Source organism: Tenrec ecaudatus, chromosome 8 (genome assembly GCF_050624435.1).
Source record: "Tenrec ecaudatus isolate mTenEca1 chromosome 8, mTenEca1.hap1, whole genome shotgun sequence".
NCBI lineage: Eukaryota > Metazoa > Chordata > Mammalia > Afrosoricida > Tenrecidae > Tenrec > Tenrec ecaudatus.
This window is the reverse complement of record NC_134537.1, coordinates 26,922,212-26,936,319: the sequence shown is the minus strand read 5'-3', so window position 1 is coordinate 26,936,319 and position 14,108 is coordinate 26,922,212. Positions and strand designations below refer to the sequence as shown.

The following is a 14,108-nucleotide window of genomic DNA, read 5'->3' as shown; positions in this document are numbered from 1 at the left end:
TCTAATGCTCTTTTCTGACACAATTACAGCTTAGAAAGCCTTCCTTTAAAAAGGCATGGCTTCAAGTGGCGAGGGCTGCATAACTCTAATTACACAAAAAGCAATGGAATTGAACACTTTGAAAGGGTGAATTTTATGGTTCCTGAATTCTATTGCAGCAAAGCTGTTATAAAAATAAAAGGGGCTGGTATCGTCTTTTCCTCTGCTTTGATATTTAAAATTTTTAACGTGCAATTATCAAGAAAACAAGTTATCCAAAACATCTAGTTTCTTATCTAGGAATGATAATTAAGATTTTTCTATAAATAGAGGAAAGAACTAGGAGGCAAAAGACTTATACAGAGTCCTAAATACAGGCATGTAGATATGTAAATATATTTATACATAAAGATAAGGAAATAGATCTATGTACATATATTTATATTTTAAGTATTAAGGTAGCAGATCGACAGTGGCCCTCTACTCAACTACTTCCTCAACACAAGAATACTGTTCTAATAACCTGGCATTCCGTGATGCTCACCTTCCCAATACAATCACTGAAGCCAAAATGGGTGCATAAACAAATGTGGTGAAGGTAGCTGATGGTGCCCAACTATCAAAACATATAGTGTCTGGAGTCTTAAAGGCTTGCAGATAAACAAGCAGCCCTCTAGCTGAGAAGCAACAAAGCCCACGTGGAAGAAGCACAGCAGCCTGTGTGATCACGAGGTCCAGGGGATCAGGTTTCAGGCACCAAAGACCCAGAACAAAAAATCCTATCCAAGTGAATGAGGGGGAGTGCGGAGTGGAGACCCAAGGTCCATCTGTAGGCAATTGGGCATTCCCTTACAGAAGGGTCACAAAGAAAGCCAAGCCCGTCAGGGTGCAGTGTAGCACCGATTAAACATACAGTAGAACCCTGGACCTCAACGCTAACCCGATCTAGAAGGCACGTTGAGATGTGATGCAGTTGAGTTCTGAACCAGTTTTTCCCATAGAAATAACTGAAAACCAAGTTTTTACCTTACCTTGCCTTTTTATACACAACATTACACAGAAATTTCAAAGTAAATTAAGTGCAGATTTAAATAATATAATTTGAATAAGAAACACAACATTTAAGAAGTTTTTAACAACTACAGGATGTCCCATGCCTTGAGACTGATGAGGATCTGCATCTGTGGACGTGGATGTGGGGAGGAGGGATGGAGCGTCACTGGAAGGGGAATCCCCTTCCATAATATCAACTGGTAGCTGCTTTTCAATGTTTGTTCCCTTCTTTGCCTTTTTCCACTAGGACCTGGCTTGCTTTCTCTAAAAAACAAATCTGTCTAATGTGCTCTGCTGTTGGCGTTCCTTGTTTTATAAAAGGATTTATTAAATTATCATCAACAATATCGATAACACGGTTAACCAGTTCCTTATCATGATGGTTCTGTTCAAAAAAACACTTTGTTAGGAACTATGTTTTTATCTAAAAACAGTACAGAATACCACAAAAACTAAGAAAATTATAGCAAAAACACTTGGAACACAGCCACAAAAGCTTTAAATAATGCGTACTAACAATGCCAACTAACATCAAGTAATTGAAACACGAACTGAACCAGGTCAGATTCCAATGTTTTGTTTGACCTCTGATGCAAAAATTTCTCAACATTTTGCGTCAAAATCCAATTATGTTGAGTACTGAAGCGGTCAAGTACCGGGGTTCTACTGTACAATATTCCTCTAGTTCTTTAATGCTCCCCCCCACCCCCACTATCATGACCTCAATTCTACCTAACAAATCCAGCTAGACTGGAACATGTACACTAGTACAAATAAATGCTCGCAACATAGGGAATCCAGGACAGATAAACCCCTAAGGATCAATAATGAGAGTAGTGATACAAGGAGGGTAAGGGGAGGTGCGGGAAGGAGGAACCAATCACAATGATCGACATATGAACCCCTCCCAGGGGGATGGACAACAGAAAAGTGGGTGAAGGGAGACAGCAGCTGGTTTAGGACATGAAAATATATTTTTTAAAATTATCAAGGGATCATGCAAGAGGGAGGGGGAAGTGAGGAGTTGATATCAAGAGCTCAAGTAGAAAAAAATGTTTTGAAATGGTGACAGCAACAAATGTGCTTCACACAATGGATGGATGTACAGATTGTGATAAGTAAGAGCTGTAAGAACCCACAATCAAATGATTTAAAAAATGTTTTTTCTATATCTCAAACACCATTAACGCTGACAAACAAGACTAAGCAAATCGCCTGAAGACCAAAATATCAAGTTCAGTTTGAATGTAACATAAGAATTTTGGGTTGAGGTTCATAATGTTTCACGCTACCTGAATGATGGCTAGTCGATATTTGCAGATCCCTGCTTGCAGTGATAATCCATTCACAGTGGTCAGGGCCATCTATGAACAGCTCGACTTTGTGTGAACTTGTTTTACAAAAGCCTTAAGAAAAGTCAAGACTCAGATATAAATCTTTACATAGTACTTGTTTTCAAAGAATGTTCAAAATTTTAACTATGGTTCAAACAAACTCCAATTTTCAAATTAAATAGGAAAGACGGCTACTATTGTATAGACAAAATAACAAGTCATCACGGAAAGCCTTACAATATTTTGCATTATTTGTTTAATACTAAATAAAACACAGGATCAAAATGAAATAAAGTTGTGGCCCATATACCACATTATGAAAATAAAGTAAAAATTTTCCAAAAAAAAGAATTTCTTATCCTTTGTAATATTAATTATTCATTAAAAATTACAATGCCAAACATTTTGACTTAAAAATATCTTTAACACATTAACCAGAAAAACAAATGTAGTCCCTACCACTGTAAAAAGATTTTAGATTAACCCACCCAAGGGGAGGGTATTGTTTATATCTCCACAGGGAAAGAGGGACCAGACTTCAACCCAGTGCTCCAAGATGTGAAGGCAACGGGCCAGTATGGAGTGGGGAACCAGTGGAGAGGTCTGAAAGGCTGACCCCAATCCCAACTACATGGACACCTGCCCCTCCCCCCAGAAGAATATTTCAAAGGACAGCATTGAAGCTGCAGCTCAGGGAGAGGGACATGTCTGATCAGAGCACATGGGACGACATTCCTTGAGGATGATATTCCCAATCAGAGCAGCCAATCCACAGAGAAGATCATATGACTGGCCCCACTATTAGACACGACATCCCTCACAGACCCATAGCCTTACAGGGGACAACACTAGAGACACAATGTGGGAATTGAGCCCGATCTGATTCCACCACCCCAAGGCAAAACAATAAGGGCATGCAACCGAACAGCAAGGGGAACAGAGCAACGAAGTCCCCAGGGAATACCAAAAATACACGTTGCAGCCAGGGCTTGGTGCCCCAACAGACTTGACCGGAAAACACTCCTAAAGGGCAACAAACAGTCCTTGAACTAACTACAAGCTTTTCTTTTTTGTTGTTGTTGCTTTTTTTTGTCATTGGCTTTTTGTTTTGTTTTCTTTTGTTGCTTAGTTTTGCTCTGTCTTGCTTTTGTGCATGTTATTATCTCTGCAGGTCTGTCTAAATAAGATAGGCTGGATGAACAATCTGGAGGAGAAAACAACCAAACCGAAGGTTCTGGGGACATGGGAGAGGGGGAGGTGGGGGGAAAGGAAGTGGCGTTAACAAACCCAGGGATAAGAGAACAACAAGTGTTCCAAATAAGTGGTGAGGAGGGTGTAGGAGGCCTGGTAGGGTGTGACCAAGGGTAATGTAAATGATAGGAATTACTGAAACCCAAATGAAGGCTAAGCATGACAGTGAGACAAGAGGAAACTAAAAGGAAATAGAGGAAAGAGCTAGCAGGCAAAGGGCATTTATAGAGGTCTAAATAAGGGCATGTACATATGTAAATATATTTATATATGATGATGGGGAAATATAGCAGATGGACATTGGACCTCCACTCAAGTACTCCCTCAATGCAAGAATACTTTGTTCTATTAAACTGGCATTCCATGATGCTCACCTTCCCGACATGATAGATGAAGGCAAATGGGTGCATAAGAAAATGTGGTGAAGAAAGCTGATGGTGCCCGGCTATAAAAAGATGTAGTGTCTGGGGTCATAAAGGCTTGAAGGTAAACAAGTGGCCATCTAGCTCAGAAGCAACAAAGCCCACGTGGAAGAAGCGCACACCAGCCTGTGTGATCACAAGGTGTAGAAGGGATCAGGTATCAGGCATCAAAGAACAAAAAATCAAATTATTGTGAATGAGGGGGAGTGCAGCCTGGGGACCCAAGACCCATCTGTAGGCCATTGGACATCCCCTTACAGAAGGGTCACAGGGAGGAGATGAGCCAGTCAGCGTGAAGTGTAGCAACGATGAAACATATAACTTTCCTCTAGTTCTTAAATGCTTTCTCTCCCCCAACCCTCCCACCATCATGATACTAATTCTATCTGGCTAGACCAGAGGATGTGCACTGGTACAGTTAGGAGCTTGAAACACAGGGAATCCAGGACAGACGATCCCTTCAGGACTAGTGGTGAGAGTGGTGATACAGGGAGGGTGGAGGGAAGGTAGGGTGGAAAGGGGGAACCATACATACGGATCTACATATAACCTCCTCCCTGGGGGACAGACAACAGAAAAGTGGGTGGGTGAAAGGAGACTTTGGACAGTGTAAGATATGACAAAATAATAATTTATAATTTATCAAGGGTTCAGGAGGGAGGAAGGATCGGGGAGGGAGGGGAAAAATGAGGAGCTGATGCCAAGGGCTTAAGTGGAGAGCAAATGTTTTGAGAATGATGAGGGCAACGAATGTACAAATGTACTTTACGCAAGTGATGTATGTATTGATTGTGATAAGAGTTGTATGAGCCCCCAATAAAATGATTAAGAAAAGATTTTAGATTATAAAAGAATTCTTATATACAAATAGGAAGGCATATACACACACCACTTAAATGCATATATACACTACGTTAATCAATGCTGCTATGTACGAGGAAGGAGCCCTGGTGGCATAATTGTTACACATTGGGCTGTAAGCCGAAAGGTTGGCAGTTCAAAACCACCAGCTTCCTGGAGGGAGAAAGACAGGGAGTCTTGGATACCCATGTGGACAGTTTTGCCCGAAGGGGTTGCTATAAGCTGGCATCAACTGGGTGACAGTGAAAGCTAAGTATGAGATTTATGAATTAAAACTCTACTAGTTATAACATATACACAATACTATATTTTGTATACTAGTTTTTTATACTATACAATATTATACTAGGTTTAATACTGACTGCGTTGTTGATTTTAAATTAATTTCAAATTATATATTATGTGAATAATTTGACTCATAAAATATAGTACAATATGTGACTATTAAAAATATGTATACTCCATCAGAAGACATGAAGCTACAAAGGCATCTTGGTCAGAATGCGTGCCAGAATGAGAACCGAGTGAGGACCAGATGTGGAGGCAGTGACTTGACAGTGGGGGAGCAGTTGACTGGGTTTTACCAGAGGACACTGAGATCATGCATGATCTGAACATTCTTTAAAGCAATGTTGATGTCATGGATGCAGTGCTATTGTGGAAACATGAGAGGCACCTACATGTAAAAGGGACCAAATGTCAACAAACATGGTACAAAGAATGCCTAGTTTAAAGCCAAAGACAGCATCCTGGAAACCAAGCTCCAGGCATCTTACAATTCTCTGCTTCCTGGAAAAAACAATCCCTCCCTAGACTCTCCCAGATGGATGCCAAGAACCTCAACAGACTCATAGCAATGGAAGAAATGGACACGGTTATCAAGGGATTACCAACAACAACAAAAATCCCCCAGGGCCAGATGGCTTCACAGAATTCAGGGAAGAACTGACACCAATCCTAAACAAATTCTTGCAGAACATAGAAAAAGACAGAAAACTTCCAAACTCTTTCTATGAAGCTAGTAGAACTTAGATACCTAAAGCGGGCAAGGGTCTCACAAGAATTGAGAACTACAGACCAATATCCCCAATGATCATCAGTGCAAAAATTCTTTAAAAATATTGGCCAATAGAATACAAAAGCATTAATAATTTGAATACAAAAGCATATAATAACTCAGCATGACCAAGTATGATTCATACCAGAGCTGCAGGGATGGTTCACCATATGAAAGACCATTAGTATTATACGCTACATTGACGGGAAAAATTTTAAGAACCACATGATAATATTGATGCGGAAAAAGCATCTGACAATATCCAACACCCATTCCTGTTTAAGATTCTCAAGAAGATAGAAATAGAAGGAAAATTCCTCAAGACAATACAAGCTATATATGAAAAACCAAGAGCCAACGTGGTAGTCACTAAAAGACTAAAACAATTCCACTGAAAAGGGGGAACAGACAAGGATGTCTCTTGTCCCTACTCCTATTTAACATCGTACTGGAGGTTCTAGCTGACAACATAAGACAAAGAAAAGATGTCAGAGGTATTTGTCTGGGGAAGGAAGAGACGAAACATCATTATTCACAGATGATGATTTTATACATCGAAAATCCCCGAAACCCCACAAGTGGAGTGTTGGAAGCAATAGAGGAATATGGCAGAGTGGCAGGATACAACATCAACAAACAGAAGTCTATCGGACTGCTCTACAATTCTCTGCTTCCATTTAGCCTAAGGAATTAACCACTTTCAACTTCAGTATCTCTGACAGCTTTAGGGGGTTAAACGATAAAACTCTACCATTTAAGAGTGATTATAGTGGATTGTTCAAGTAAACATAAAAACTTTAACATTGAGTAATTCTTTAATCATTGGACGTGTGGAATAGAAGGAGACAGGAAAATGACCTGCATCTAAAGGATCACAGTTAATCAGACGGCCTGTGGGAGCCCTTCCCGGGCACAGACATCCATTCATGATCACAACGTACGTGGGATGTATGAAGGGCACCGAGTAGAGAGAAGGCCCATCTCAGGAAAGCTAGGGTGAGGTGAGTACCCAGCGGGGCTCTAACAGGCTAGGGGACAGCGTGCAGTGTCCACCTGGATGCTCAGAAGTCATCAAGAAAGGCATTTCTGGCCCTAACACTGAGGGGATGTTCTCCAGTAGATCTTAAAAGCTCATGAGCAGCCTTCTAGGGTGGAAATATTTGTCGCTCCTCACCTGGAGGCATGAAGAATGGTGAAAATCAAGATATATGAAAACAGTTAGTCCCATAACCAATCCTACTAACTACGCTCTGCCATCGAGTCGACAACTGGTGCACAAAATGAAAAGAGATCAGAAAGGGATGTATAGTACTAAAGAAATTGCAAATGCTAATGAAACAGCTCTATTTTCCGGCGTAAATAAAGCAAACTCACTGCCATTCAGTTGATGCCGACTCACAGCGACACTAAAGGACAGCGTAAAAGTCCTCTGAGTTTCTGAGGCTGTAACTCTTCCTGGTGTAGAGAGCTCCACCTTTCTCCCGAGGAGCGGCTGGTAGCTTCAAACTTCCCACCTTGTGGTTAGCAGCCCCGTACAGAACCACTATGGTACTGTGACTATCACTAGCAGGCCACAGAGCTATCAGCCCCCACCTCCCTGAGACCAGAACTAGACGGGCTCCCACTACTGCTGCCACGTGCTCTGAAAAGGGTCGCATTATAAGATTCTGGATCGATTGAGGAAAAAACAACACCCCAAATCATGAAGGAGATCAGGCTTCCTGACTGGACAGACTGATAGGACCCACAACAGTAAGGGAGAAAGTTATTTTAATTTTTTTGGCTTTGGTAAATTTTTAAAAATCTTTTTATTGGGGCTCATAAGGCTCTTATCACAATCCGTACATACATCAATTGAGCAAAGCACCCTTATACATTCGTTGCACTCGTCATTCTCATAATTCACCTTCCACTTGGGTTCCTGGAAGCAGCTCGGTTTCCCTTTTTTTCCCCCGTCACCCTCCCTCCCTGATCCCACCCCTGGTCCCTTGATAGTTTATAAATAATTATTATATCTTATCTTACACTCCCTGGCGTCTCCCCTCACCCGCCTCCCCCTTGCCAATCTCCCAGAGAGGAGGTTACACATAGATCTCCGAGATCGGTTCTCCCTTTCTACACCCCCTTCCCTCCTGGTGTCGCCACTCCCACCACTGGTGTTGAGGGGTTCGTTTGTCCTAGATTCCCTCTGTTTCCAGATCCCTACTGCACCGCTGTACATCCTCTGGTATAACCAGGTCTGCAGGGTAGAATTGGGGTCATGATAATTGGGAGGGGAGGAAGCGTTCAGGAACTAGAGGAAGGTTTTTAGTTTCATTGTTGCTACACTGAACCCTGAGTGACTCATCTCCTCCCCACTAACCCTCTGGAAGGGGTGTCCAGCTGTCTACAGATGGGCATTGGGTCCCCATCATGTACTCCCCCTCATTCACGGTGATGTGATTCAAAGTTATTTAATCACTTTTCACTGATGGGTCTTCTGTGTAAAATGAGGATAACAATAATCGCTTTTGACTGTTATAAGTTAATATAAAGGACTTAGGACAGGGCAATGTCTGCAACATAGGGAACTAAGTATTTTATAAATGTGGCAAAACGGAATTAGAATAGGCTTGTTCATTTCTATAGTCAACTAGCTAAGCCACACTCACTTCTCCTAAACAAAAAGCGCTTAAAGCCAACACTGGGAACACAGTCTATCTCCTTTTTTGGGTGGAATGACATACTATTCAGTGATTGCTCATAGAGGGGCACATACGCAGCACGTGAATCACACACTTCCATGGTTAGGATCCTGAAATAGTATTGCTCTTTTGTAAGGTAATGTTCTTCGCCTCCACCGTCCTGCCATTCAAGTACAGAGATGATAAACCCTGCACATCTATTTTAGGAAAGTCAATTTTAGTAGATGAGGCCCCTGTAAACGGCTCACGAACCATGCTTGCAAATTAATTAACTTTTAAAAACCAATCCAGTCAAATACACAAAATTCAGAACAATAAATTCCACATGAGCAAGTGGTGACTGCGGTCCCCAACAGCGGGCTCTGACGGCCAGCGATACTCACTTTCGCTCCAGCAGGAGGCAGTAGTCCACGAGGATGGGCACCGTGTCCTGTGGAGGGACAGCAGAGAAAGCATCAGCACCACCACCCCGCCACACGGCTGGCTGCCTGGCCGACGAAACAGAAACACTCCAACTGCTGGCAGAGTCTACCTTTATACCGTGCATTTGGTAAGAAACCGGGCACCATTCCTGCACAATTCTTTAAAATACCAAAAATAAATAAATAAATAAGAAACACACACACACACACACACAACTTTCCTGGTACTTTTCTCCTTTTTAATTCATTAAGGTGTTTACTGAAGCTTTTTAAAAAAAAAAAAAAGAAGTAACAGGGGAAAGAGGAAGAGTAAAAAAGGAAATGGGGAAGAAACTGGAATTAAATATGTAATACAGAAGGATAGCTAAGTAAATTTTGTCACTTAAATAAAATATGTAGCTATTAAAAGCTTGGAATAACATTATAACAAACATTAGGTAGAAAATACATACTTCTCTCTCAACTTTGTGAAGAAAAATTTCTAAGGGAAAAAAGCCTAGAAAATACTTGTATATCAAATAGATATTAAAATATAATTGGTTGCTCAGTTGACTAAGGTTGCTCATTATTTCATAATTCCCTAGAGCAGCTTTCACAAGTTGATGCAACATCTTAGTTTTACAGTATTTCCATTGCTTTAAGTCCATAAAATATGAACTCCTAGCACGTGAATGACAACCCACAAATTTGGCCTTTTTCAAGGGAATCCATTTCAAGAAGAAACAGCGGCTTATTATGACGGGGGTCTGTCAAGTGTCCACACACAGACTGCAGGTGTACTCTTTCTGCTGGCTACAGGGTAATGCTCATTTAAAAATAAAAACATTTTTTAACCTATAAGGCCTCGGTCCCAGACAGAAAAAATTCCCACAGGAAGGAGGAGGAGGCCCTAGGTGAAGGGAACACCAAGTGTTAATGTGCATTTGCCAAAACGTTCAAAACTACGAGAGCCTTATTATTTGAGAAAGAGGTGGCAGAAAAGGACCTCAGATCCTGAAGGGAGTCTAGAGCTCTCTGACCCATCCCTGATTCCTTCACTCATTCATATTTCTTGTGACTAGACTTATAAACTTAATCAGTTTACTCAAAATTAAGAACCCAAGTCAGAGATTAGAAAAAGATGCTAGAGCTAACCATGGCCACGCCCTGAAGGAGCATGTAGCGGGGAGGATGCGGGGCAGCTGGATGAATGTCCTCTTCGACAGAGCACGGAGAGCCTAAGAAACTAAGGACGGTACTCCAGCAGAGAAAGGCGTTAAACCCACAGCAGCTCAGCCCCAAACTGTTGGCGAGGCTCTTCTGAGATGTCTGCCAGTCATGTCAGAGCTTGTGTTTTAATCCCAGAAAGGGGCCGAGGCTTTAGACTCTTGCAGCACAGGGAATTAAAACGGAGGACCTATCTCAAATCAAGTTTTCTGAAGAGCTGCATACTCAGTGAGAGGGGAGTTTAGGAGGCGCAAAATCTGCTGCAGGCACACAAAGATGGCCAGGACGTGTGTCGGTTGCAGCCTGGCCTCAGAGGGGGTAAAGCGCCTGCTCCCAAACCTGTCATTAAGATCCTGCCTTCAGGTGCTTCTGGGATGCCAACTTACCTATTTCATTAGGATGGAGGCTATCAAGTCATAAAGTTAATTCAAAAAGTGAAACAGGATCCTCCTGAGACACACAAAAGCAGCAAATTAAAGTATCTCTCCAGAGACAGTCCTCACACAGGCCATAGAGGTCCTTATCAGTGAAACCCCACTGAAGATGTGCTCAGAATAAGCACTTTAAAGCACTTGATGAAATCATGCACCACGAGTGAAGGCCAGCAAGGTTTTCTAAGAATCCTTAAAATGACCGAAGGCATAAAACAAAGAGCAAGTGTGTGAATCTGTCACCTGGCAAAAAGGATTAGGCCTGACTTCCATGATGGATGATCATGTGGTCATAGACTGAAACTGGATCTGAGACCTTAAGTCGGGCCTGATCACTACAGACTGATGCGTGACCACCTCAGAAACCTGGGGCTATGACTTGGCTGCTTGGCTTAGTCTGGGGTTTTCAGATGGATCCAGGGTCGCACCTCATGCTCGTGGGCACTGAGTGAGGGAAACGGGCAGTTGTTTTGTGAGATCAACTGGTTGCTCTTAAAGGCTTTACAGATGTTCTTAATCCTTCTCTTCTCGAAACTTTAAGAGCATCTTTATGGCATTTTTAGTCTAAATGAAGAAATGCTATTGTTTTTTAAAAATGGTCTCTTCTCCTTTCCACCAGAACGCTTTGAAGACTGGAATGTTACACATATTCCCACTTCTCCAGGCAGATTTACAAAGGAAAGCTTCAGTTACACTGTAGAATCTGATATGTAATGTTTTAAACCCCTTTACATCAATTTCTTGATACATCTGCTTTAATCAAACGACAGAAATGCTCTATATCTTTATTGCAGGAGTTGGAGCAGTATGTTCCGAACACAGTCACCGGGAATCATAAAGGAAAGGGGCCTCAGCAGGGAAGCTCAGCCATAGCTTTTCAACTTTCCTAATGGACAGATCATGGAGAAGCAGGGTCAACACAATCGGTATAGAAATAAGGTAAATACATTGCTGAAAACATCCACTCAAAAGACCCCTCCCCCCAAAAAAAGCCATATCCACTAACTCCCATCAGTGGAATAAAAGACAGACAAGCAGACACACACTCACTTCCCCGAGTATTTTACCATAGCTGTTCTGTTTCTCAAACTAGCCTATCCTTCTGTTAGCTGCGATCAGTCCAAGCTACCAGGGCCTGGCCATCCTGTGTCAACTTAGAGCGATTACTTGTTGAAAATATAGATGTTTTTACAACTCATATTAAGGAAAAGTAGTTCGCATCTTTGGGGTGTGGGGGTAGGTGCAGGCAGAGGGCTGTACAAAAATGTACTTCATCAGCCCATTCTTCCTATTCCCAGGTAATTCTGCAACTCTTTTACTGTAGCACAGAGAAGCACCGAGAAGTGTTCTCAGTCTCAGTCCCCTGCCCTGGGTTCGCTTGAAGAGACTGGCAATCACTGACACGTGGTCTGTGGCGTAGTGAGGAAGAACTCCAGTGAACAAAAGTCAACATTTTCTCCTCCATCTTCTCATCATCCCTATCCAGGAAATCTTGAAAACCCCTACTAATAACTGAGAACCACTTTCAGTGAAACTGGAAGGCAGGCATAACCATCATCTCAAAGGTACATGTAAAGACCATCAACAGCAAGTGGCAAAAAGGTCATCGATGTCAGAAGTCCCTGCAACCATATACTTTCTGAAATTGAAAGGCGTCCTATAAAGTATAAAAGTTATGCCCCTTGTTTGTCCCAACTGACGTGGGACTTGGGCATTCAGATCGGATGACACAAGCCCTCGAGGGCCCTGGCTTGGTTCTGAAAAGCAGAAGCTACGTCAAGAGTCCCAAAGAAAAGTCACGTTTGAAAGAAGCCATCAGCGTCTAAGGGAGCATAGACAAAGCCACAGGCTTTTGTGGAAAAACTAAGCTACCCCCACTCCCTGCTTCCGCTCTCCAGAAACCCCATGCAATAGCTAGTCCAGTCAAGACAAATTCAACTCACTCTACGATGAGTGAAAAATGCACACCGACAGTTAAGAGACAAAAGAGAATGCATCTTGAAAATATGTCCAAAAGAAGTTCAAAACTCCAACTAAATATTTCCCCCTGAATATCATGAAAAACAAAACCCTTAGGGAGAAAGTGGCCTTAACGAAGGAAGACACAAAGCCAAACACCGCAGACTGGGGACGAGAAGGGGTGGAACAGAGCTACAGTGTGAGCGGGCAAGTCCTATGAAATGAGAGGGAGAAGGAGAAAGTCAGACCAACAAGGAGCCCATGAAAGGAGCCAAAGGGAGGATGAAGTCTGTGAGCCAAAGGGAGGATGAAGTCTGTGAGCCAAAGGGAGGATGAAGTCTGTGAGCCAAAGGGAGGATGAAGTCTGTGAGCCAAAGGGAGGATGAAGTCATACGAGAACGGAGACAGGGAACAAAGTGACAGAAAAGAAAGGCAACGTAAGGCAACAGCTTACACAAGTGTTTCCCTTATAATTATTCTTAAACTACATGTATTCCATAAATTCTCCACATATGGTTTATAACATAATCAAGAATGTAAAAATTAAAACTCAGAGCCAAGTAAAAATATCAGGCACATAAACCATTTTTACCACAGGGACTCAATCTATTCTTGAGTTTATGAACTTCAAGGTAATACTCAGACATTAAAATATGTGGCCGACGCACAATATAGCCGAAGTGATTATAGGTAATGTAGTCTAACGTCTAGATAAATCCAAGACTGAGTGATCTCAGGTAATACTCATACTTTAGATAGTAAGTGTCTGGCCAAGTATTGAGCACGAGGTTACATTATAGGGGTAAAGGAAATTGAAGCCATCAGATTTGTATATTTTGACAGTGCTCTGGTGATTGTACGATGGGAGTGTGAAAAAACCAGAACTGAAGGCATGAGGCTATCACAGTGCAAACAAAAGTCAAACCCATGGGCACAGAGTTGATGCTGACCCACAGCAATCCTCCCTGGGGTTTCTGGAACTGCTCATCTCTAGGGGTCCACCCAGCCTCACCTCGTCATGTGGAGCAGCTCGAGGGCTTGAACCACTGACCTTGTGGCTAACAGCCCAGCACCCAGCGCCACCATGCTCCCACTACAATAGGCAAAAATAAATGAAAGTCTAAGCAAAATATAGATACCATATATACTCGAGTACAAGTCGACCCAAATATCAGCCAAGGCCCCTTATTTTACCAAAAAAAAAAAAAACCGCATTAAAAATTTGTTGAAAAACACAGCTTATACACGAGTATATACGGTATATATTTAACTTGATTTTGGTTAAAAATTTCATATTGAAATCTGAAAAAAAATGTTAAACAAAACTCTGAAATTAGAAAAGGTAAAATCCCCATCTCTGTGGTAAACAAAAAACAAATATGCAGTGATTCCGAAAGATTGAAAATAAAGTGCTCAGAAAGTCTAACTCATGCAAAGGAGCATCAACCA

At 41.9% G+C, this 14,108-nt stretch overlaps 1 protein-coding gene across 2 annotated transcripts in view; it reads right to left on the bottom strand.

Moving 5' to 3' along the window:
- Positions 1–14,108, bottom strand: part of VPS8 (VPS8 subunit of CORVET complex) — a 274,380-nt gene that overhangs the window by 163,472 nt on the left and 96,800 nt on the right. For both annotated transcript variants that reach the window (XM_075556161.1, XM_075556163.1), the window contains exon 21: positions 9,025–9,071. In XM_075556161.1, coding sequence (XP_075412276.1) covers positions 9,025–9,071 — 47 coding nt within the window. The remainder of the gene's footprint in view (positions 1–9,024; positions 9,072–14,108) is intronic.